Source organism: Lithobates pipiens, unplaced genomic scaffold (genome assembly GCF_037356315.1).
Source record: "Lithobates pipiens isolate NorthernLeopardFrog02 unplaced genomic scaffold, aLitPip1_a1.2 Scaffold_1, whole genome shotgun sequence".
NCBI lineage: Eukaryota > Metazoa > Chordata > Amphibia > Anura > Ranidae > Lithobates > Lithobates pipiens.
This window is the reverse complement of record NW_027507685.1, coordinates 234,302,454-234,324,974: the sequence shown is the minus strand read 5'-3', so window position 1 is coordinate 234,324,974 and position 22,521 is coordinate 234,302,454. Positions and strand designations below refer to the sequence as shown.

Below are 22,521 nucleotides of genomic sequence, written 5' to 3'. Positions count from 1 at the left end.
ACCCTTGCTCTGATTAGTGTCACCAATAACACCAGTACAGTGATCAAAGAAAAATATGAAAACTGCACTAGGTGACAATGCGACAGGGAGTGAAGGGGGTTAACTTGAGGGGGTGAAAAGTATGACTGTGTGTACTGTGTCAGTGTAGTGTTGGTGCAACTTAGATGTCCTCTCTCCGGAATGGAAAAGAATTCCAGAGAGGGAGATGACATCACTTCCCCTGCCTGTGTTTAAACTTACAGGCAGGGGACAGTCTCCCATTCATCAGAACCCGATCACCAGGTCCAGGCCAGAAATCATTGGCATGGAGACTGATCCATTCTGAAGCCAATCCGTTCGCCACGGGTGCGGGCCGACTTACAGCGACGATGCCTCACCCAGGAGAGCCAACCTACCGCAGTATAACTGTGGCGGCTGGTCCGGAAGCGGTTAAAGGTGGAAAAAGTTCTGAAAAGATTTATCTTCGTCTCATTTTTTTACATCACAAAAACCTGATATTTTAAAGAGTTGTGTGTAGACTTTTTATATCCATTGTAGATTACCAAGAGCAGAAAGAGATACACAAAAGGGACTGAAGCCATTTTCATTTTTTATTCAATTTTCTGTCCTAGTTACTTAAAAAACCAACAAAAAACAAAGATAAAATCCTCCAAAGAACCAACATTAAAAGCTTCCAGCAGCCCATGGAAAGCACTTGTGCATACAGCTGCAATGTCACTGCATGTGAGCCAGGAGGCGCCACCTCTTCATATCACATGTAAGTTCTGTTACCTTTCAGAACAAAAGGACATTGACAAAAAACATACATATAAAAAATAAAAACAGAAAGAAAACAGGTTACACTGTAACGGGTGTTCAGACACTAGCTTCTAGTGCATTCCCTTACTGTTTACAACAGTAGTACAATTCCCTTCAGCTGTTGCTGAACTACAAATCTCAGCAAGCTTTAATGTGACTAAATAGTTCCTCTACAGCTGAATGGGCATAAGGTTTCCATGTCTGGTAGAGACACTTGTTACACATATATATATATATATATATATATACGCATTCTATCACCCCTCCCATCACCTCTAATACCATACAGAATAGAGCAGTTGTGTGACAATTCTTCAGTTTAGTGTCCTAAGGCTGTCTGACCCTTAAACATAATGAACATTGTCTGCTCTCTATCACTTTGTAAACTAAAAAAAAGAAAGGAAGACACACCAATGAAATATTTTATTAATGCCCAACTGAACATTCAGTTTAGATCTGCAAAATACATTGCAGGTGCAAGGTGTGCAAAGTCTCTCACTCTTTTGTATTTTAGAAAACAGCTGCAGCATTAGTAGAAAAGCCTGTCCCCCCACCCCCCGCCAGCATGCTGCAGAGAAGGACCCTTGTTTTCTGTGGGGAAACAGAGCTCTCTAATCAGCAGGGAGCGTGAGCTTTGACGATTGCAGCTATAGGACTGACTCAGCAGGGAATGTTTCAGTCTTCTGCAGTGAGACCGCTGCTTCCAAAGAGAGCGAGGGACCTGCTCTACAGCATGCTGGTAAAATACAGGCTTTTCTGCTCAGGCTGTAGCTGCTTTACACACACAAAAAAAAACCTAAGATTTTACACATTTGCTTTAATGCACTTGGAATATTCTTACCAGATTTAAACTGAAAGTTCAATTAGGCTTTAAAGGAAACCTGTATTATGCAATGGACGGGGGTGTATTCCTAAAAATAAGATTTGCCTGGCCATCTCTAGCTTGAATAATTTGTTGCTTTCATCAGGAATGAAAGTGCTCAGGAGTGTTAAAGGGCTACAACAGTTACATTGTGTATTTTATTTATTTTTAAGATTTTAATAACATTTTCCTGTTTAGTAAAATCACATTTTTCCCCATAGCTCAAATTATTATTATACAGGATTTATATAGCGCCAACATTTTGCGCAGCGCTTTACAAATCTCTATTTTCTTCCTTACATTGGCAACATGTCCCCTATAACATACTGGTATATTCCACTTTCTACATGTGCCCTGCTGTGCCTTGCATATCTGCCGCAAAGTATTATTTTTTTTTTTTAATGCCTCTAACAAAGAAATAATAAATATACCCAACCCTTCCCCACCTGCAGTGCCTAGTAAGGTTGACATCAACCTCTGTCCAGCGAGACGTGGGAATGTAGAGTTCCGCAAATCTGGCCAAGAAGACATTCCCAGCACGGTGTTGGAAGATTTGGCGTAGCATTCACTGGGGCCTTGTTAAACCCTAGAGTGGCATTGCCTATAACAGTGATGGTGAACCTTGGCACCCCAGATGTTTTGGAACTACATTTCCCATAGTGCTCATGCATTCTGCATTGTAGTTGAAGATCATGGGAAATGTAGTTCTAAAACATCTGGGGTGCCAAGGTTCCCCATCACTGCCCTATAACCTCACTGGATCTTGGAGTAGCATTTCCTAAGACCTCATCTAAGCTTGGAGTAAAAGTCCCTTGGACCCTCTACGCCCATGCTGTAGCAAGCTCTGGGACCCTTAGCAGACTTTGAGCCTTGGTTCAATTGCACCCATCCTAATCAGTGTGGTGCCGCACCGATTCCCAAAAGTAGTTTCTGTACTGCTTTTGCTGATTTTGGGGGTGTGAATACCATTGACATCTGTGCAGAAACCCACACAGATATCTCTGAAATCGCCCCCGAAGTCAGGACTGACATGCGAGAATGAAATTGTGCGCGTTCAAATGAACTAGCAAAATTTCATTTCCGCAGTCAGTGTGAACCAGGGCTAAAGTAGCATTCCCTGGAGCCTCCTCAGGGCTTCGAGTGGCATTTCCTAGGACCTCACCAGACCTTGGAGAAGCATTCCCATGGACCTTATAGTACTATACCTAGGATCTCTTTGGAGCAAGATTCCCCTAAGACTTTGTAGCAGCATCCCCTATGACCTTGTCAGAGTCTGGGGTAGCATTCTCAATAACTTTGTCAGATCTTGGAGTAGATTTACTTGGAACCCCCTCAGACCATGGAGTATCGATCCCTAGGACCTTGTCAGACCCAAGAGTATCATTCCCTGGGGCCTCATGAGACTCAGGGGTAGCATTTCCTGGGGCATTGTCAGACCTTCAAGTAACATTTCCCAGGACCTTGCCATAGCATTCCCTTGGACCCTGCAGTAGCATTCCCTGGGAACTCACCAGTTCTTGGAGAAGCAGTCTCTTGGATCAAAGTAGCATTCTCTGGGACCTCACCAGCCCATTGAGAATCATTGCCTTGGACATTATAGTAGTATACCTAAGATCTCCTTGGATTTTGGAGTAAGATTCCCCTAGGACAGTGATGGCGAACCTTGGCACCCCAGATGTTTTGGAACTACATTTCCCACGATGCTCATGCAGGGAAATGTAGTTCCAAAACATCTGGGGTGCCAAGGTTCGCCATCACTGCCCTAGGACTTTGTAGTAGTTTCCCCTAGGACCCTGTAAGACCTTGGAGTAGCATTTCCTGGGACCCCCTCGGACCATGGAATAGCATTCCCTATGACAATGAACTAACATTCCCTGGGACCTCATCAGACCCGGCAGTAGTATTCTAGGACAATGGTTCTCAACCTTATAGTGCCGTGACCCCTTGATACAATTTCCCAAGTTGTGGGGACCCCCAACAGTAAAATTATTTACGATTATTTTCGTAGTGTGGGTTGTCAACACCCAAGGCAAGACAAGTAATTTGTGCCCCTAACACATGGACATTTAGCGTTCCCAGAGTCCCTTCCACTCATACAGTATTAAACCCCCTTATGGTACATTTTAGGATGTACCACTCTCTTTGTTCTCCTTCCTTTCCCTTTTATCTCTCTCTATCCCAATTATTTTCTGCCCCCAGTTTTTATGGCAACTATAATCACAGGTAGTGTTACTCACTGTGTCCCGGGATTCACTGCATCTCCGACTTTGTGGAGTTTCATAGCAGTGACACCTATGCTGAAATCAGGAGATAGGGTCTCCTGACAGCCCCTCCCACTTCACATTCCTCCCCAGTCAGCTGACCTCTAGTCTCTGCCCCCCAGCCATAGGTGGCTGCAAAGAGGCTGAGTGGGTGGCCGTGGGCTCCAAGAACAGCCCAGCTAGGTGGCCACAAAAAGGCTGGGAGAGTGGTGCGGGCTTCAGGAACAGCCCAGGATTCTGTGACCCCTGCCGAATTGTAATTTGACCCCCAGGTTGAGAACCACTGCCCTAGGACCTCATCGGGCCTAGGGGTAGCATTCCCTGGGACCTCATCAGATCTGGGAGTAGTATTCCCTGGGCCCTCTTTGGACCTTTGAGTAACATTTTCCTAGGACCTTGTACTAGCATTTCCATGTACTCTCTTGGACCATGAAGTAGCATTCCCTGGGAACTCGCCAGTCCTCAGAGAAGCATCCTCTTTGACCAAAGAGTAGCATTCCCTGGGACCTAACCAGACCTTGAAGAAGCATTCCCTGGGGCCTTATAGTAGTATACACACTAGGGCCTTGTCAGAATCTGGAGTAGCATTGCCAAGAAATTGGTCAGACCTTGGAGCAGCATTTCCTGGGACCCTACTGGACCATGGGATAGCATTCCCTACGACCTCCCTGGATCCTCGAGTAGCATTCCTAAAACTTCATCAGACCTGGGAGTAGCATACCCTGGAAGGATGAGGATTTCACCCCCTGCACCATGGAAGATGGAGGGAAAAGAAATAAAATGTATTTTTCCCCCATTATAGGTATTTATTTTTTTTATAGCTTTATTTAGAGCGTTTTAGCAAGGTGGTTGGAGCAGCAAAGGTAAACAGCAGACCTTACATACAGTGCAAGGTCCATATAAGTTCACTTCAAGGCATTCTTTCTCATGCACAGCTGTGTTTCCACAGCACCATATAATTCTGTGCCCATGGCCCCTGGTGTCCTCTTCATTTTTGGCAGTTTGATGGGTATAACAACCTGGCCTCCCATCCAAATGGATCTATCAAGCGCAAACTACCATTATCAGGTTTATCTCTTAAGTCTTTTACAGAAAACGGTTTTAATGGCCATTTATGAGACAATCTAGCTGTAGTGTACTTCAACACTCCTGATCATTCACATGCCCTTAAACCAGTGTCAGTTCTACAATTTTATAACTAGGCAAGGACTCTAATACAGTCTGGTCTCCTGTACAGCATTTTGGATAGAGCGGCGAGGGATTCAAATTCTTGTCAGTTTTTATTGCGCTCTGTGCCCCTATTAAGTAGATTCACCCTATTTGTCCTGTTTACCATTATCATTGAAATAAAAGTAAAAGAAAAAGAAAATCCCAAATTTTCGTTTGTCCCCAGAAAAGTAAAAGAGGAGTATCTTCCAATGAGTACACTTCTGATGACCTGGGGGTGCCAAAAGAATTCCCTTCATTTACAGGGATTTCCTCTCACTTCCTGTTTGGCTATGGGACAGGAAGTGAAAGAAATCTCCACAATGGGACAGTACTGAAAAAAATATAAAAAAATCTGCCAGGGGTTATATATGCGAAATGAAAAAAAAAAAAGTTTGGTCTATAGTTCTACTTTAATCTTAGATAAGTGGTAAGCCATGGAATAGCATGAGAAGAAGAAGAAAAAATAAATAAAAAATCTGTCTGGACTGTAGAGCCACAAATGGAAGGTGATTTGAGTCAAGGATATTATGGAAATTCATGTTTAGACAATTATTTGGTCCAGAAGAAAGGAAATCCAGCCTAAAAATAAAGTGTGCAGACCATGATATCATAAACGCCATTGGGGTGAGATAACAAAGTGAAGTCACTCTTGCTCCATAGTGTTGCAAGAGCACCAGGACACCACTAGCATCTGACAATGGCCCCTGGGCGCTCTATTATGTTGCTATTCACCGCGGCACCATGCCCAGCTAGATGACACGCCCAAAATCCTACTCAAACTGTGCAATGCAAAATCCTACTCAAACTGTGCAATGAGGACCATCATGGCAACCCCAAGAAGCAGCCCAATTGTCTCCTTAATGGACTGAGAGGGGCGAGAGTCTTGGAGCAGTTCAGGGATGACGGAGACCGTTGCGATGTAGATAAATCCACCAGCAGTGAAAGGCAGAATCCACAGAGTGGCCGCTTCACCGATGCCTTCTGCCAAGAGGGAGCAGGCAGTGCCTGCCAGAGCACCAAGTGCCGTGCTGAGCTGCAACATCATCGCCTGTAATGGAGAAGAAGCTTAAATTCAATGTGCATCTACAAAACCAGAGACTGATGGGCAGATTGGGTTTGGAGGCAACCTATTCCACCCTCCAGGTAGGAGTGGGATTGTAAACAAAAAAATGAGAGAACCATGGCAAATTAAGTTTAAAAGGTACTGGAGTAGGTGGTGTGACAGAGCGAGGCTCTGTCCCTATGAAATTGGAGGAAAACGAGACGCAGACACAGAGTTTGCATATCTCCAGCCCTGTGTCTGGGTCTTGATGTTAACGAGCAGGGTGTGTGCCCAGCTGCATATAAGCCATATAAATGAAGGGCTGTTGGTGTGGAAGGTGGAGGAGTGTGAACAGCTTGCTGCTGGCTGAAGAGTGGTTTGCCCTGTGGGAGACTGTAGTCCGTGTAAGGGACTGGGAAAGGCTGACAACCTTGAGAGTCAGGAAGACTAAGGAAGCCGGTGAGTCCAGGGGGCTGGAAAGAGTTGACAAATCTGTTGGGAGCAAGCAGAGGAACTGTTGACAATTGAGAGCCAGGTGGCTTGGTATGTTCATTTGTGTACTGAATGAATTTAAACCCCTGCGTGGGATTACTGGATGAACTAAATATTTTTGTTTTCTTATAATAAACGTGGGCTACCAGGCCCTTAACCATAAAACGCCTGCCTGATGTAGACTAAAACGTGCATCTACCAATTGTGCTTAATCACCCCAACATTACAAGTGGTGTTCGAATGCGGGCATGTAGACGGTGGAATCCGGGTCCTTGCTCTATGGTGAGTCGCATCAGGAACTACTGCTAGCTGTGTGTGGCAGCCAGGCGAACAGCATTGCGTATACGTTTATTTGATGGACTGTGTTGCATGCAGGTTGTGTACCTGTGAAGGAAGAATTAAACATCAGATTTTTTTTTTTTCCCTTTCTCTGCTGAGAACTGTTACAAGCTGCTGTGTGCATGTGATTGCAAGGATGAGGCAGTCAAAAAGCAAGAAGTTCATGTTTAATCAAGTTAAAGAGGATGTTGTTCCTGGCAGCCTGAGCCCAAAGGTGCCACAGCATGACGCAAGGAGGCCTCTGCGCTGCATCCGTTGTAGTGAGTGGGGACATGCTGTTGCCCATTGCCCCTTGTCACAGGAATGTTTGTGGAATAACCAAGCTGGATGGGAGGTTGATGAATTCTGGAGCTCATCTACTAATGATTGTGATCAGCTGTGTCCTCAGAAGTGGTATCCAATGGCAACGAGTGAGAGCCAGTCATGGAGGAGATGCCAAGAAGTGAGCTCAGCATGGTCTGAGAAGATGTCTCCACCTTGTAGGACCAGTAAAAAGGGGCCAGTGACATGTGAGACAGCGAATGAATGGTTCAAGCGGAATCGCAAAGAGTCGGGTGCACTGCAAGGGGCTGAGATCTTGGCCTCTGACTATATGCAACCCATGCTGCCTACAGAGGAGGTGGGAGACTTCCTTGTAAGATTTGAAAAAGTTGCTGTAAAGAGAAAATGGCCTAGGGACCGGTGGCCAAAACTGCTGCAAACCTTATTGCGGATAGAGTTCCGGTCGGTTTACCATTTGATGGATGGGGGCCAGGATGACTATCGCAAGTTTAAAGAGGAAATCCTTCTTAGAGGAGAGTTTCATCGTATCATGGGCCGCCAGCAATGCTCCAGGATGGGAGAAGTGTCGCCGGAAGTCCTAGGAATTGGAAATCCAGAGAAAAGTAAGGTTTTCTGTCATGGCCACTTAGGCAAAGGGGTCAGTCCAGAAAGGAGAGTATATCAGCCTGAATCCTGCATGAGGTATAGCCAACCAGCTTTGGAGCGCAAGTCTGCAGTTACCCCTAGCAACAAGGATCTTGTGTTACCTACAGGGGGCGTCAGTGGGTCCAGAAAGGCTGCAGTTTTGCTCCCTGGCCACATGGGGGAGTCAGCCTGTGGAGACACCACACCAGTGAGACAACGCACTCAAGTGAAGGCTATGACATCAGCTGCAGGAACTGGTAAGACTGTTTCAGTTTATGATGCTGAATCCAGTGAAGTGGGAGTATGTCCAGTGGGGAGATCCGCAGTACAAATGGACATAGACTTTCTGCATTGTGCTACCCAGAGCAGTGGGGAGGCGCAGCGTAAAGCCCAACTAGACGCAGGGCTAAAGACTGAAAAGGACATGGGGACTCTGCATATGCCTGCTATGATCCAGCAGATGGCTGGGAAAATTGAGCTAGGGGTGACCAAAACAGTGCTGGTACCATGTTCCCTAGTGACAGCTGCTGCAGGGTTGCCCAGGGAAACTTCCAAGGAGCTTGCAGTGTTGGAGCAGAGAGTTTCCCAGGTCAGCTATGGAGCTGCCCAAATAGGCAAAAGTGCCCCTTTACAGAGAGCAGGTGCTGTGAAGAGTCGCTCAGAGGTTATGGTGACTCATAGACAACCCACAAAAGCAGGAGCTATGTCTACACATAATGAGAATGTTGATGGTCTTGCTGACAATAGTGTTCGCCAATGTGATGTGATTGGTGATTATGATGCTGAGAAATGTGTTTCCTGTAATGTTATGACTGAGCCACACAGTGAGAGAGTGTGGGCGCAGCCCCACAACCCTACGTGTAGCCCAGTGGGCAAGGGGTTAATTCAGCCTGCAAAAGCTGAGTGTACAAAGCTGGATGTGTCTGTAGTGCCACCAGAAAAAGGTGTTCAGAATGATGTGCTGCACCAAGCTTTAGGTGAAGCAACGTTGATAAAAGTGTGGTGTTACAAAATGATGTATATAGAAGTGAGGAATGTGCAGTTGAAGCTAATGAATCCCAGGTTTCTGTGCGGCTTTCTACAGCAGGTGATGCAACGCTGTGGAACGCCCATGGTGGAACCACAATGGACTGGGACAGCTGGGCCAAACAATTGCTAGCCATGCTGGGTAAGGCTAGCTTAAGTAACAAGGGTGTGGACACAACTGCTATGCCAGACAGGGGGATCGCAGAGCCGCCGGTGGTTGAGGGCGTCCTGGTCCCTGCAAAGGCTGCTGCCCTCCACTCTGAAGAAACAGTTCAGGGCACTGGCATCGCAGATGTGTTGTCCACAGCCCCACAGCTAAATGATATTGAGTATCAAAGTGACAGTGTGACTTGTAATGACCTGCAGAGGCTCACCAACACTGGTGCAGAAAGGATAAGTGTGAGACATGTGTCTGACAGCTCTCCAGGGGAGCAACAGGCCGTGATGAGTACCTCCAAGGAGGATGAGGTCTCTTCAAATGTCTCACCCTCTCAACCTGCAGTTGCTGAGCCCCTCCATGTCTTGGACAGGGTAAAGGACCCTAGAAAGTTTTGGTGTTTAGACATTGGATGTTTAGAGATGACAGAAACTTTACTGGAAATGCTAGAGTTGGTAAAAATGAACTTGCTGTATACTTGGGTATCTCCACCGCAGTTGGACCAGGTGGTGCTGCGTAGCACCAATGGGTGGAGCCAAGTGGTACAGGCAGTGCTGGGAAACCTTGACCAACAGTGGAATTGGTGGGACCAATGGTTACCCATTTGGCACAGGATCTCCAGATTCTCTGTGAGCGTACTTCTAGTTATTGATTGGTATGGAAGGCACGCGAGAGAACTGCTTGAGATATCAGAGGTCTCTCCGTCTGATGTGATGACTAGAAACATCTCTGCTGGTGTGGTCCGAGGTGTGGCGGAGCAGTTGTCAGTAGAGGGCGCAGATACTGCCTTACCCGCTAGGCCTCATGAGAAAGAACGGCCCAGAATGGACTCAGCAGTAGCAGAGATGCTTTCTGTCACTGGCCCAGAGGTACAAGTTAAGGTGCCTGGAGACACTGTGGAAGAAAGTGTTAATATTGGTTGCCATAACAATGTAATGTGTATACCTGAAAAAAATGGTTTATGCTTAGGTCAGGGTAGTTTGTTAGAACAGGTACCCATGGAGTGTTGGACAACGGGTGAGATGGAGCTGTGCTATGGTCCCGTCGGATGTAGTCCCTCCTCAGGTCTTCTTCTAACAAACACTGAATTGGAAAGCTGTGATCTGTTAAGAGTTCGTTCTGTAAACAATGATTTGGTTGCAGTGGGTACCAAGAGAAACTGTTTTAAACCTGAAATACCGATGGTGAAGGGTAAAATGGGTATTTGTAAGGTGAAAGGAGGGCTCAAGGAAGGCAGAGTTCCCCCAAGAAAAGTGAATAAGCCCAGGGACCCCAAAAGAAGAGGAAGGCTGAGTATAGGAAAATATAGGAACCTGTTAAGATCCAGGGGGGAATGTTCCTGGAAGCGCACCCGGAAAAAAGGTTGGGCCTACGTGGCTGACAGCCAGCACAGAGGTGTCCCAACCATCATGATGGGTGCTGGTGTTCCTCCCTCCGGATTGAAACAAAGGGGGGGGATATGTGACAGAGCGAGGCTCTGTCCCTATGAAATTGGAGGAAAACGAGACGCAGACACAGAGTTTGCATATCTCCAGCCCTGTGTCTGGGTCTTGATGTTAACGAGCAGGGTGTGTGCCCAGCTGCATATAAGCCATATAAATGAAGGGCTGTTGGTGTGGAAGGTGGAGGAGTGTGAACAGCTTGCTGCTGGCTGAAGAGTGGTTTGCCCTGTGGGAGACTGTAGTCCGTGTAAGGGACTGGGAAAGGCTGACAACCTTGAGAGTCAGGAAGACTAAGGAAGCCGGTGAGTCCAGGGGGCTGGAAAGAGTTGACAAATCTGTTGGGAGCAAGCAGAGGAACTGTTGACAATTGAGAGCCAGGTGGCTTGGTATGTTCATTTGTGTACTGAATGAATTTAAACCCCTGCGTGGGATTACTGGATGAACTAAATATTTTTGTTTTCTTATAATAAACGTGGGCTACCAGGCCCTTAACCATAAAACGCCTGCCTGATGTAGACTAAAACGTGCATCTACCAATTGTGCTTAATCACCCCAACATTACAGTGGATTGATGGAATGTACCATATAGTAGTATGTAGGGGGCTACCAATGGATTGTACCATGTCACTATGTAGGGGGGTGATAGATGGAATGTACCATGTCACCAAGTAGGGGTGCAGTAGAGGCGGTTTGGAATTTCACATGTCTCAGTGACATCAGAGAGGGGTGGAGCAGGGGATGATGTCTCCCCCTGGTGGTAGAGGAGGAAGTACACAGGACACACACTGACCTGCTTGTCTCTCTCTCTGGTCTTCTCTCACATCTTCAGCACACAAGAAGCAGAAATATTAATCCCATCCTCTCCACAAACACTTTCACCTCGAGTCCCTGCCTCCTGTCCTCGCTTCATGGGTGCTACTGTTCTATTGAGAAATGCCTCCCTTCGAAAAATGCCAACGATGGATCTGCACATGTGCAGTACCAAGTGTCACTCCAGCCAATATGTTGATCTGTTGGCGTAACGGCAACACAGCGCATGCGTAGATTGTCTGAGGCATTTTTAGACTGGAGACAGTATTCAAAGCTATGCAAACAGTGGAGGGAGAACGTACTTGTCAGATTGTGCCTCACTGTTGCGGGGCGGGTGCTGTGTGTGCTACAGGGCGGGTTTGGTGTGTTTAACATCGGGTTTTGCCTGTGTCTAAGGGCAGGTTGCAATGCGCACAAAACCCGACCCGCAACAGCGAGACTCAATCTGACAACTACATTCCCCCGCTGTTTGCATAGCGTCAGATAATGCCTTAGACTATGTGTGCATTCGCTGTGTTGACGTGATCAACATATCAGCTGGCGTGACATTTGATACCGTGCATATCTATCAGGGGCATTTTTTGACGGGAGACATATCTCGATAGAACACCGCCATCTTTTCGGCTCCCCCTATAGGGATGAATGGGGGTTGGACTCAGGAAACATGGCAGCTCATCTCAGCTAGGGATCCAGGCCTTCCCAGGACCCCAGCAGACAACGGGGGTGTCACCCTGGTGCGGTCTGCACCCCCATAGTGATGCCACTACCATGAGAATCCTTTATTGAGGAGGTGTGTGTGGCACTTTTACCAAGTAGTTCTCATCAGCTGCCAGGGACACCTCCTAATACATGTGCTGGTGAAGGATTTGTAGTTTTATCACAGGTGGATAGCCAAGGTTGCTAGCCCCTGCCTCCTGCTGATAAGTGCATGATATGGTAGTTTGACAGACAGATATGTTTAATTCATTCAGAAAGAGGAATGGTATTGGATCCCAGAGAAAGTCTGTCTAAGTTGTCACCACCCCTTAGGATAGGGATATGCAATTAGTGGACCTCCAGCTGTTGCAGAACTACAAGTCCCATGAGGCATAGCAAGACGGACAGCCACAAGCATGACACCCAGAGGCAGAGTCCATGATGGGACTTGTATTTTAACAGCTGGAGGTCCGCTAATTGCATATCCCTGCCTTAGGAGAAATGTTCTCTCCTTCCTACTGAAGGAGAAGTGAAAATCATTAGAAGCAGAAGTACAATCTGTTCCTGCATAGCAATACAAACCTTCTTCTTGGTGCAGCCGCTCTGTACTAGGATGGCAAAGTCTCCGATCTCATTGGGTACCTCGTGCAGCAGAATGGTGATGGTGGTAACAATGCCAACGTTGGTGTTGACCAGGAAAGAGGCTCCGATGGCCAAACCATCTGTGAAGTTGTGGGTGAAGTCAGCAGCAAGGTTGAGGTAGCCAGAGACAGTCATATCTGTATGGGGCAGAGGAAAGGGTTAAAGCAGACTTTAATAGAGAGGAACAAATAAACAGGCCAGTCCTAAAAAAGTAAAAACGTTTCTGCTGACCTGCTCAACCTTAAAGTGCAAGTTCCCCTTCACAGAAGATCTGTAATCTTACACTAGGCCCCCTCCCCATCGGGGATCCATTGTAAGTTCACCCTACAGATTTTCTGTAAAGGTGAACTTACACTTTAATTAGGCACTGTTTTGTACAGAAAGTCAGTAGATGGAGCTTCTATTCTAGGTTGAATGTCATGCAACCCACTTACTGTGAGCCCAGGCTGTCACAGACCTACACCCGGGAGGTGTGTCATAAAAAGCTGGTTTCAGTACACACAGCACACCTTTTTGTTTTAAAGAAATAAGTCATCATTGGGTCATTCTGCAGGTCTTTTCTCCCCAGTAAAATGAAGTATGGTGGGAAGGGGTGTGAAGGGCTGGCGGGCTCCTGTAACTGCCACAGCACCCGGTCTCAAGCTTTATATGAAAGAACAAATGCCAGATATCCTTTCAGACATGTTTCCTTGCTGGTCACTGGGTGATGAAATCTGCAGATTTGCTTTGCTTCAGTCTAACAGAGTAACTCAGCAACCAATCAGCAGATTGCACAGATAAAACTGCACCACCTAGTAGCCAGCAGAGATGGACATCCAAGGCCCCTTTCACACTGGGGCGGTGGTGGTGCCAGCGAGAAAGCTTTACCGTCAATTTTGCAGCTCTATTCGGCCACTAGCGGCCGAGAAAGGGTTAAAACAACCACAATGCTGGCGGTATAGCTGCACTGCCCAATTCATTTCAATGGGCAGGAGCGGTGAAGTAACAGTATACACACCGCTCCAAAGATTCTGCTAGAAGGACTTTTCTTAGCGTCCTGCCAGGATCAGTTCTTTCAGGGCGCTTTGCAGGTGCTATTTTTAGCTCTGTTGCGCCTGAAAAGCACCCCAGTGTGAAAGGGGTCTAAAGGAACGCCGAGGATAGGTTCTTTAATATAATGCTCAGGAACAGCAGTACAGTGACTGACACACCCATACTTGCTGAAGAGCAAAAGTAATCTATGGTAGAGAAAGACAATAGCTGGGTGGAGGGGGTCAAGAACGGTCCGGATCAAGTGGAGAGGGGTTTGATCGCTTTTTAAGCAGCTCAGATAGAAAATGAAGGCAGGCTCAAGATAGCTGCTGCACCTTTAAAGGGTTATATTGTAGAGATGTGATTCTGCAGGGGATTGGGAGGAATCTGATTCAACACAGGAGAGGACTTGGTACAAGTGTGGGGGAAACAAATGGTTGAGTTGGAGTTCAGTTTTAAGATAGCCGAGGCTCAGAATATTACAACAATGAACAGCACTTAAAAGAGGAAGTAAAGGCTATTTAAAAAAGATAAAATAAAAATATGCAACCTGCAAGGCAAAGGCATAATGAGCGAGTATGCATAGCAAACTAGCTCATTATGAATAACTTACCTGAGAACGAAGCCTTCCTCCGTCTTCATCTTCACCGCTGCCATGTATCCTGGAGCGACTTCCGGGTCTCGCTGCTCCGGCGCTGTGATTTTCCGGAGCCACGATGACGTCACTCTCGCGCATGCGCACGGGAGCCGACACGAGCGGCATATCGCCGTGATCTGCGGCCTGCCCATTGCACATGCGCCGTTGACAGCGGTGCCTGTCTTTTTGTAAATATCTCCCAAACCGTATAGGTTTAGCAGATATTTCTTGGACCTACAGGTAAGCCTTAATCTAGGCTTACCTGTAGGTCAAAGTGGTTTGTAAGGGTTTACAACCACTTTAAATGCTGCTGGCATTTGATGCATCGGAGATAAACACAGTGCATGAGGCCTTAAGCTGGGAATTGACTATAAAGATAAAGTTTGCACCAGGGATTTTTTTCTGCCTCCACCAGAGCACTCCCATGTCCAAATCTGTGAAGCCTGCTGCACTGCCATCTGTAATAAAGCACTGGCGGCCGTATCAAAGGTGGAGGTACCGCTGCCAGAGCACTCACCGCCGCTAGGGCACCTTCTTGCTGGACAGGGCTGTGGCCATCTCTTTGCTCAATATATGGGGGGGGGGGGCTGTTGATTGATGCTGGAGGGATCTATTCTTGCTGTAGTGGGTCTATTATTGCTTTTACTGCAGTAAAAAAAAAAAACTCACAGGGCTCATACACATGGGCACTTAGAGCTGTACAGTAGCGATGAGCTCATGTATGTTCGGATACATGTCCAAACTATATGACAAGGATGCTGAAAGTGTCTCCGAGCTCACTTTGGCAAGTGTTGGATATTTCAAATTTTTTGCACATTTACTGCAATGCTTTTTATTAACAAATTCTATACAAATTTCTTGCATAGGCTGGAGCTGCACGATTTTGGCTAAAATGAGAATCACAATTTTTTTTGCTCAGAATAAAGATCACAATTCTCAAGGCATAACATCATTCACAATATACAAAGATTGGGCTAACTTTAATGAATTTAAAGGAAAAATTATACAGTAAAGTGTAGAAAAAATAAATAAAAAAATTGTGTTTGAAAGACCAACGTGCAAATACAGCGTGCCATAAAATATTGCAACAACCACCATTTTATTCTCTAGGGTCGCTGCTAAAAAAAAAATGGATATAATATTTGGGGATTTGAGTAATTTTCGAGCAATAAATAATGATTTTAACTTTTAAGCAATAAGTGCCAGAAAAAGGTTTAGTCTTTAACCACTTAAACTTCCCTCATCTACAGGCAGAAGATGTTCATTCCTTTGATCTAAGAAGAAATGTTACTTTGTTTATACTTATTGGTGATGTTGTGATAAAACATGCAAGGCTGCCTGGATTTTTTTCCACAGCTGTGAGAACTCTCTGCACTTATTAGAAAGAATCGTGAAATGCCGTTTTGAAGATCGGGAAGGGAAAAGAACTGCAAATTCAATTCTCAACAATTGTGCAGCTCTAGTATAGGCCCCCAAAATATACTTGGTTCCCTGTTCTCTAAAGGGGCGGTTCTATGGGGTATGTGTCTAGTAGGGTTCGGTTCTATGGGGCAGGACCTGCGCTTTTTTCTGCCCTGCTTTACACAAATATAAAAGCACCAAAAATGTAAAATACATGTAAATATATGTAGAAATTAAAAACATATACAAGTTTTTATATTCAACTAGCATAAGTATCTGAATCTAATGTACAGACATTCAGGAGATGCTGCCACAAATACAGTGCCTTGTGAAAGTATTCGGCCCCCTTGAACTTTTCAACCTTTTGCCACATTTCAGGCTTGAAACATAAAGATATAAAATTTTAATTTTTTGTGAAGAATCACCAACAAGTGGGACACAATTGTGAAGTGGAACAAAATCTATTGGATAATTTAAACTTTTTTAGCAAATAAAAAACTGAAAAGTGGTGCGTGCAAAATTATTCGGCCCCTTTACTTTCAGTGCAGCAAACTCACTCCAGAAGTTCAGCGAAGTTCTCCAGAAGTTCAGCGAGGATCTCTGAATGATCCAATGTTGTCCTAAATGACTGATGGTGATAAATAGAATCAAGTCTCTGTATAAATGCACTTGCTCTGTGATAGTCTCAGGGTTCTGTTGAAAGCGCAGAGAGCATCATGAAGACCAAGGAACACACCAGGCAGGTCCGTAATGCTGTTGTGGAGAAGGTTAAAGCCGGATTTGGATACAAAAAGATTTCCCAAGCTTTAAACATCCCAAGGAGCACTGTGCAAGCGATCATTTTGAAATGGAAGGAGTATCAGACCACTGCAAATCTACCAAGACCTGGATGTCCCTCTAAACTTTCAGCTCAGACAAGGAGAAGACTGATCAGAGATGCAGCCAAGAGGCCCATGATCACTCTGGATGAACTGCAGAGAACTACAGCTGAGGTGGGAGAGTCTGTCCATAGGACAACAATCAGTCGTACACTGCACAAATCTGGCCTTTATGGAAGAGTGGCAAGAAGAAAGCCATTTCTCAAAGATATCCATAAAAAGTCTCGTCTAAAGTTTGCCACAAGCCACCTGGGAGACACACCAAACATGTGGAAGAAGGTGCTCTGGTCAGATGAAACCAAAATCCAACTTTTTGCCCACAATGCAAAACGATATGTTTGGTGTAAAAGCAACACAGCTCATCACCCTCAACACACCATCCCCACTGTCAAACATGATGGTGGCAGCATCATGGTTTGGGCCTGCTTTTCTTCAGCAGGGACAGGGAAGATGGTTTAAATTGAGGGGAAGATGGATGCAGCCATATACAGGACCATTCTGGATGAAAACCTGTTGAAGTCTGCAAAAGACCTGAAACTGGGACGGAGATTTATCTTCCAACAAGACAATGATCCCAAACATACAGCAAAATCTACAAAGGAATGGTTCACAAATAAACGTATCCAGGTGTTAGAATGGCCAAGTCAAAGTCCAGACCTGAATCCAATCGAGAATCTGTGGAAAGAGCTGAAAACTGATGTTCACAAACGCTCTCCATCCAACCTCACTGAGCTCCAGCTGTTTTGCAAGGAATCGAGAGAATTTCAGTCTCTCGATGTGCAAAACTGATAGAGACATACCCCAAGCGACTTGCAGCTGTAATCGCAGCAAAAGGTGGCTCTACAAAGTATTAACGCAAGGGGGCCAAAAAATTTTGCACGCCCCACTTTTCATTTTTTTATTAGTTAAAAAAGTTTCAAAAATCCAATAGATTTTGTTCCACTTCACAATTGTGTCCCACTTGTTGGTGATTCTTCACAAAAAATTAAAATTTTATATCTTTATGTTTGAAGCCTGAAATGTGGCAAAAGGTTGAAAAGTTCAAGGGGGCCGAATACTTTCGCAAGACACTGTATACACCTAAGGGCAGTACTTTAATCTCAGTTGGCTGGTGCCACTTGGTGAACATTGGAAGATGTACAACACATAATGAGAAGCAGTGCAATCACCTGATCGGGGCTTCTCCTCCTTTCCTTTCTTGCCGCCATTATTCTCCGTCTTTCTTTTTCTCACTCCCTCCTTCCCTTCCGATTTCTCATCTTCTTTATCCTTTGATTCACTGGCCTTGGCTTCCTTTGGAGCTGTAACAAAGTAGAACATCTGAGGTCTGCAGTCTGACCTTGTACAATAAAGAGCAATGTGGAAGGACTCAGGGAAGCCAATACGAGTATAGTATACTGAAACCTAACTGGCTTCTAGTGCAGATTGGAAAAAAAAATGAATGATATAGTGTATACAATTACGACACAAATCCTACTGTTATTGAATGTTATTAAACCTGTTGCCGCCCGAACTATAGCTTAATGACGGCTACAGCATGGGGGTTCATTTGCCGGGAGGGCATCTATTGACTTTCTTCTGTAATCACACTTCCTGCACACCCCCCTGCAGCACGCAGGCGGTGCACTGTGATTGCCGAGTCCGAAGGACGCAGCTGATCATGGTAAAAGGGCCAATCACAGCGGCCCTTTACCATGTGATCAGCTGTGTCCACTGACAGCTGATCACGGCTGTGAACACAAGCCGGTTATCGAATTTTTACTCCTCACGCTGTTAGCACGAGGAGAAAAGAATAAAGCCGATAACCGGCTCGTGCTAAAAGGGACATCAGCACTAATTATCAGTGCAGTCCCACCAGTGCCCTCCTATCGGTGAAGTAGAAAAAATGTTTGCAAAATTTTATAACAAAACTATGAAAAAAATATATATTTTTTTTCTTTTTCCCAATTTTCGGTCTTTTTTAGTTTGTTTAGCAAAAAATAAAAACCCAGTGTTGATCAGATATCACCAAAAGAAAGCTTTATTTGTGGGAAAAAAAAAAAAAACTTGCTTAGGGTGCATGTCCGTGCAATTGTAATGAACGCGCAAGCTGAAAATTGGCCTGGGCAGGAAGTGGGTAAATGTGCCCAGTAAGCAAGAGGGTAAAATGACCTTTCCTTTTCAATTTGTAGCGCTGTCATTTTCTGTAAATGCAAGATGGCAACATTTCCCCATTAGGGCCCTGCAGGTGCAGCAGCTGATTGATAATTATGAAACCACTACCATTAGAATAATTTTCCACATGGACACAAACAGGGATTTCTTCAGAATCTGCAATAATGTTTGTTAAAATCCTTGCAATGTACAGAGATCACCCAGATGGGAATTTTTTCTCTCAACAAAAGTAGAGTTACGTGACTTTTGATATCAATGCTTTGTGTACGGATTTGTTACTCCTCTAATTGATCTAAGATAAGCTCCAGTAAAAACATTACATCTTCACAGATCATTTTACAGTGTTTATTGATACCAGTTTGTCTTATTTTTGGATCCATGTATTTGGCTTACTTTCTCTGTACCCAAATTGCGAACTGTTTGATCTGTACCAAATGCTTATACCAACATAAATAATAAACGCATTGAAATAAAATGTGGAGTTACTCTTTAAAAAGGAGTTGTGAACCCTTAACCACTTCAGCCCCGGCCCATAGACATATGACGCCCACAGATGGGATCCCCCATCCTGGGTGGGCGTCATATGACATCCTGATTCCCGGCTGTCTAGGCGACGCACACACCCGCAGCATTGCTCGGAACCCCGGTGCGTGTGCCCCGCGGCCGCGATGTCAGCCGGGCACCCGCGATTGCCCGGGAACACAGCAGGACCGTTGATCTATGTATGTAAACACGCAGATCCACATGCTGTCAGAGGAGAGGAGACCAATGGTGTGTTCCCAGTACAGAGGAACACTGATTGGTCTCCTCCCCTTGTGAGTCCCCCCCCCCCACAGTTAGAATCACTCCCATAGGGAACATATTAACCCCTGCATCGCCCCCTGGTGTTAACCCCTTCCCTGCCAGTCACATTTCCACAGTAATCAGTGCAATTTTATAGCCCCGATCTCTGTGTAAATGTGAATGGTCCCAAAAATGTGTCAAAAGTGTCCGACGTGTCCTCCATAAGTTCACATATGTATGGTGCCCTTTCCAAGGCGATATTTCAAAAGCAGTCCGATGCGTTGTTGTCCACAAATTCAGGTGCAAATTTTTTAAGTGTAGGACACTTCAAATCACACCTGAACCAGACTGAAAATGGCACATATGTGAACTGATAAGCAAAAAATTTGGACTAAATGGGAACCCCACCTAATGTAAATATGTAGTACTCGCTGAATAAATATCGGGAGGGGGGTTTAGTTGCAGCCCTAAAAAGGTGTCTGCTTTACTACTTCATCCAGAATGCAGACACTTCAAGAAAGGAAGTGTGTTACTGGCCAGATCACCAGGTGAGATAAAAAGGAAAAAAGCCAAGAAAAAAAAAAACTCACATTCAGCCACCACATCTAAGGTTTGGTAAGCTGCAATATATTACATTTTTGGTTTTGGGCTTAATACCGCTTTACATTTGTATGAAAAAAAAAAAACTTGCATCACTAAAGTTTCAAGGATTTTGGCATTTTGTGCACTCGGGAAGTTTTTCTATACACTGCCTGCAGGTGGCACTGTCCTCTCTGAAAAAAATGGGGATTTGAAAATGATGCCCAAATCATTTATTACAGCGATTTCTACAGCAATGACAATTTAGGCTCCATTCACACCTGAGCATATAGATTTACTGGCTTTTCAACTTTTTACAAACTTATTTTTAAAGCGTTTTAGAAGCATACTACAGTACAAGCATTTTACAGCTTCAGGCGTTTTTGTTTAGCTAATAGAAAGCAGTAGGGAGAGGAGAGGGAGAGGAGATCGGGGGCGGAGAGATGCTTTTTGAGTGTTTTTCTGCCCAAGTGAGGAGTTTCTATTGAAGTCTATGAGGCTAAAAACGCTTGTAATATGCCAAAAAAGAAAAGCTTGTGAACTTTGAGCAACAGGCATTTTGCTTCAGACGACGGAACGCTCAGATGTGAACAGGGGACATTCATTGAATTGATTACGATTTTAATTGTTGGGCATTTTGGAGCTTCAGAGCTGAGCGTTTTACAAGCTGGAAAAAAAAACCTCTCAGGTGTGAACAGGGACTTCTGCATTATAAAATATTGTACAGTGGAACCTTGGATCACAAGCATAATCCCAGGAGAATGCTTGTAATCCAAAGCACTCTCATATCAAAGCGAATTTCCCAATAGAAGTCAATGGAAACTAAGATAAATCATTCTGCATTGACTTCTATTTCATACAATGCCGCATGTGGCCAGGAAGGAGGGGGGGGCGCAACGGAGAGCCTTGGAAATACTCAGGAACGGACTATGTACATCTGCCCTCATCTTCTTTATCTTCCATACATACACATACTAGGGGGCCAGAGGTGCCAGCAGGGGCCCCCGAGAAGAGGAGGATTGGGGCGTAAGGTAAGTATGACGTGTTTATTATTTAAAAAAATAAAACTTGAACCTTTACAATCACTTTCAATGTGTTACTGGCAACAAAAGCAGGGAGGGCTTGCTGACACTTGTAGTTCCTCAAGGCTGCCGTGATCTAGAAGCTTTGACGCTGACTTACCGTGGGTGTGACCGTGGCTATGGCCATGTCCATCCTCTCCTTTAAGGTGGCGTACAAACTTCTCTACGACCAGGAAGGCGATGATTCCTGCCAGCATCCAGAGGCCGACGGACATCATATGGGCGTGGCTGTGATCTGCCAGAAGAGCACACAGAAACATGGAGAGTCAATACTGAGAAAATACATCACAGCTAGGTTTTGTGTTTTTTTTTCTTCTTTGGGGTAAATCTGTAACCCACCATTGCTGACCTCCTTCTGAACCGAGCTTGTAGCCTGGCTGTGCTGCTGATCCCTGACCAACAAGCATGCAGCAAGTGAAGTCAAATCTCCTGATTTCCATATTTCTCCTGGGTCAGCGACTGAAATTACTGAAGCCAAAAGGACCAACATGACAGTCAGGCAACTAGTGTTTTCAGGTGGTCAGCACCGCCAGCTTACATATGTATTTTAGTACAGGTCATATTTAATTCTTACATTTATTTCGACTGCAACTGACAAACCATATTTCTTGTGACAATTAAAGCAGAATTAAAGTGTTACTAAACCCCCAACAGTAAAATCAGACTGTTTATTGCAGTGAAGCTCGCTTACTATACTCACAGTAGAACCTAAGGTGTTAATCCTCTGCATTGTGTAAAAAGGCTGTTTGGTCCTGTCTTCTCTGATCCTCCCCTTCTTCCACTGTTCCAAATCCATCTCCTGATAAGAGAGAGCTATGGGGGCACTCTGCACATGCTCCCTTTGGTGCATCTTGCTAGAGTTTTTTTTTTTTTTCTTGGGAGAGTGATCAGCACAGGGCCAATCAGCACTGTCCAGACAGAGGGTCAGAGGTCCCACATCCTCATAGGACAGTCAGAGGAGAATGAAAACTCCTCCTACCAGCTTTAACCAGACACTGATAGAAGTTACAAGACTGCTATATACTGCTGATGAGAAAAGGCTTTTAGCAGTTTATATTTACTAAAATAATTTCATTTGCATGTTCTGTGACAGACCAGATATAGTGAATGCAGAGTCCTGGGTTTAGTAACACTCTCACAATCAACATTGAGAGCCGGTTCACACAGGGGCAACTCAGATCCAACTTCAGGTCGCCCCTAGTCCCACCACATGTAAAAATCAATGTAAGTGAATGGAGCCGTCTTAATGCACACTACTGAAGTCGCTCCGACTTCAGAAAAGGTTCCTGTACTACTTCTATCCGACTTGTAGGC

At 45.1% G+C, this 22,521-nt stretch overlaps 1 protein-coding gene across 1 annotated transcript; it reads right to left on the bottom strand.

The window, feature by feature from the left end:
- Positions 1-577: 577 nt before the first annotated feature.
- On the bottom strand, positions 578-21,697 carry LOC143987739 (zinc transporter Slc39a7-like). Its single transcript, XM_077486728.1, has 5 exons — positions 21,547-21,697; positions 21,308-21,442; positions 17,779-17,910; positions 12,623-12,819; positions 578-6,178 (listed from the first exon to the last, which is right to left on the bottom strand). Exons 1-5 carry the CDS (start codon positions 21,695-21,697, stop codon positions 5,927-5,929), a joined length of 867 nt encoding a protein of 288 aa, XP_077342854.1. The 3' UTR covers positions 578-5,926.
- Between the last annotated feature and the right edge of the window lie 824 nt (positions 21,698-22,521).

What these genes read in the sequence shown, in the direction of transcription:
- LOC143987739 (XM_077486728.1), bottom strand. Translation starts at nt 21,697, where the DNA reads ATGTTGGTCCTTTTGGCTTCAGTAATTTCAGTCGCTGACCCAGGAGAA. An exon ending in TAGCCACGGTCACACCCACG is followed by an intron (nt 17,911 to 21,307) that starts GTAAGTCAGCGT and finishes ACTTTGTTACAG; the next exon opens with CTCCAAAGGAAGCCAAGGCC. An exon ending in GGAGGAGAAGCCCCGATCAG is followed by an intron (nt 12,820 to 17,778) that starts GTGATTGCACTG and finishes TGCCCCATACAG; the next exon opens with ATATGACTGTCTCTGGCTAC.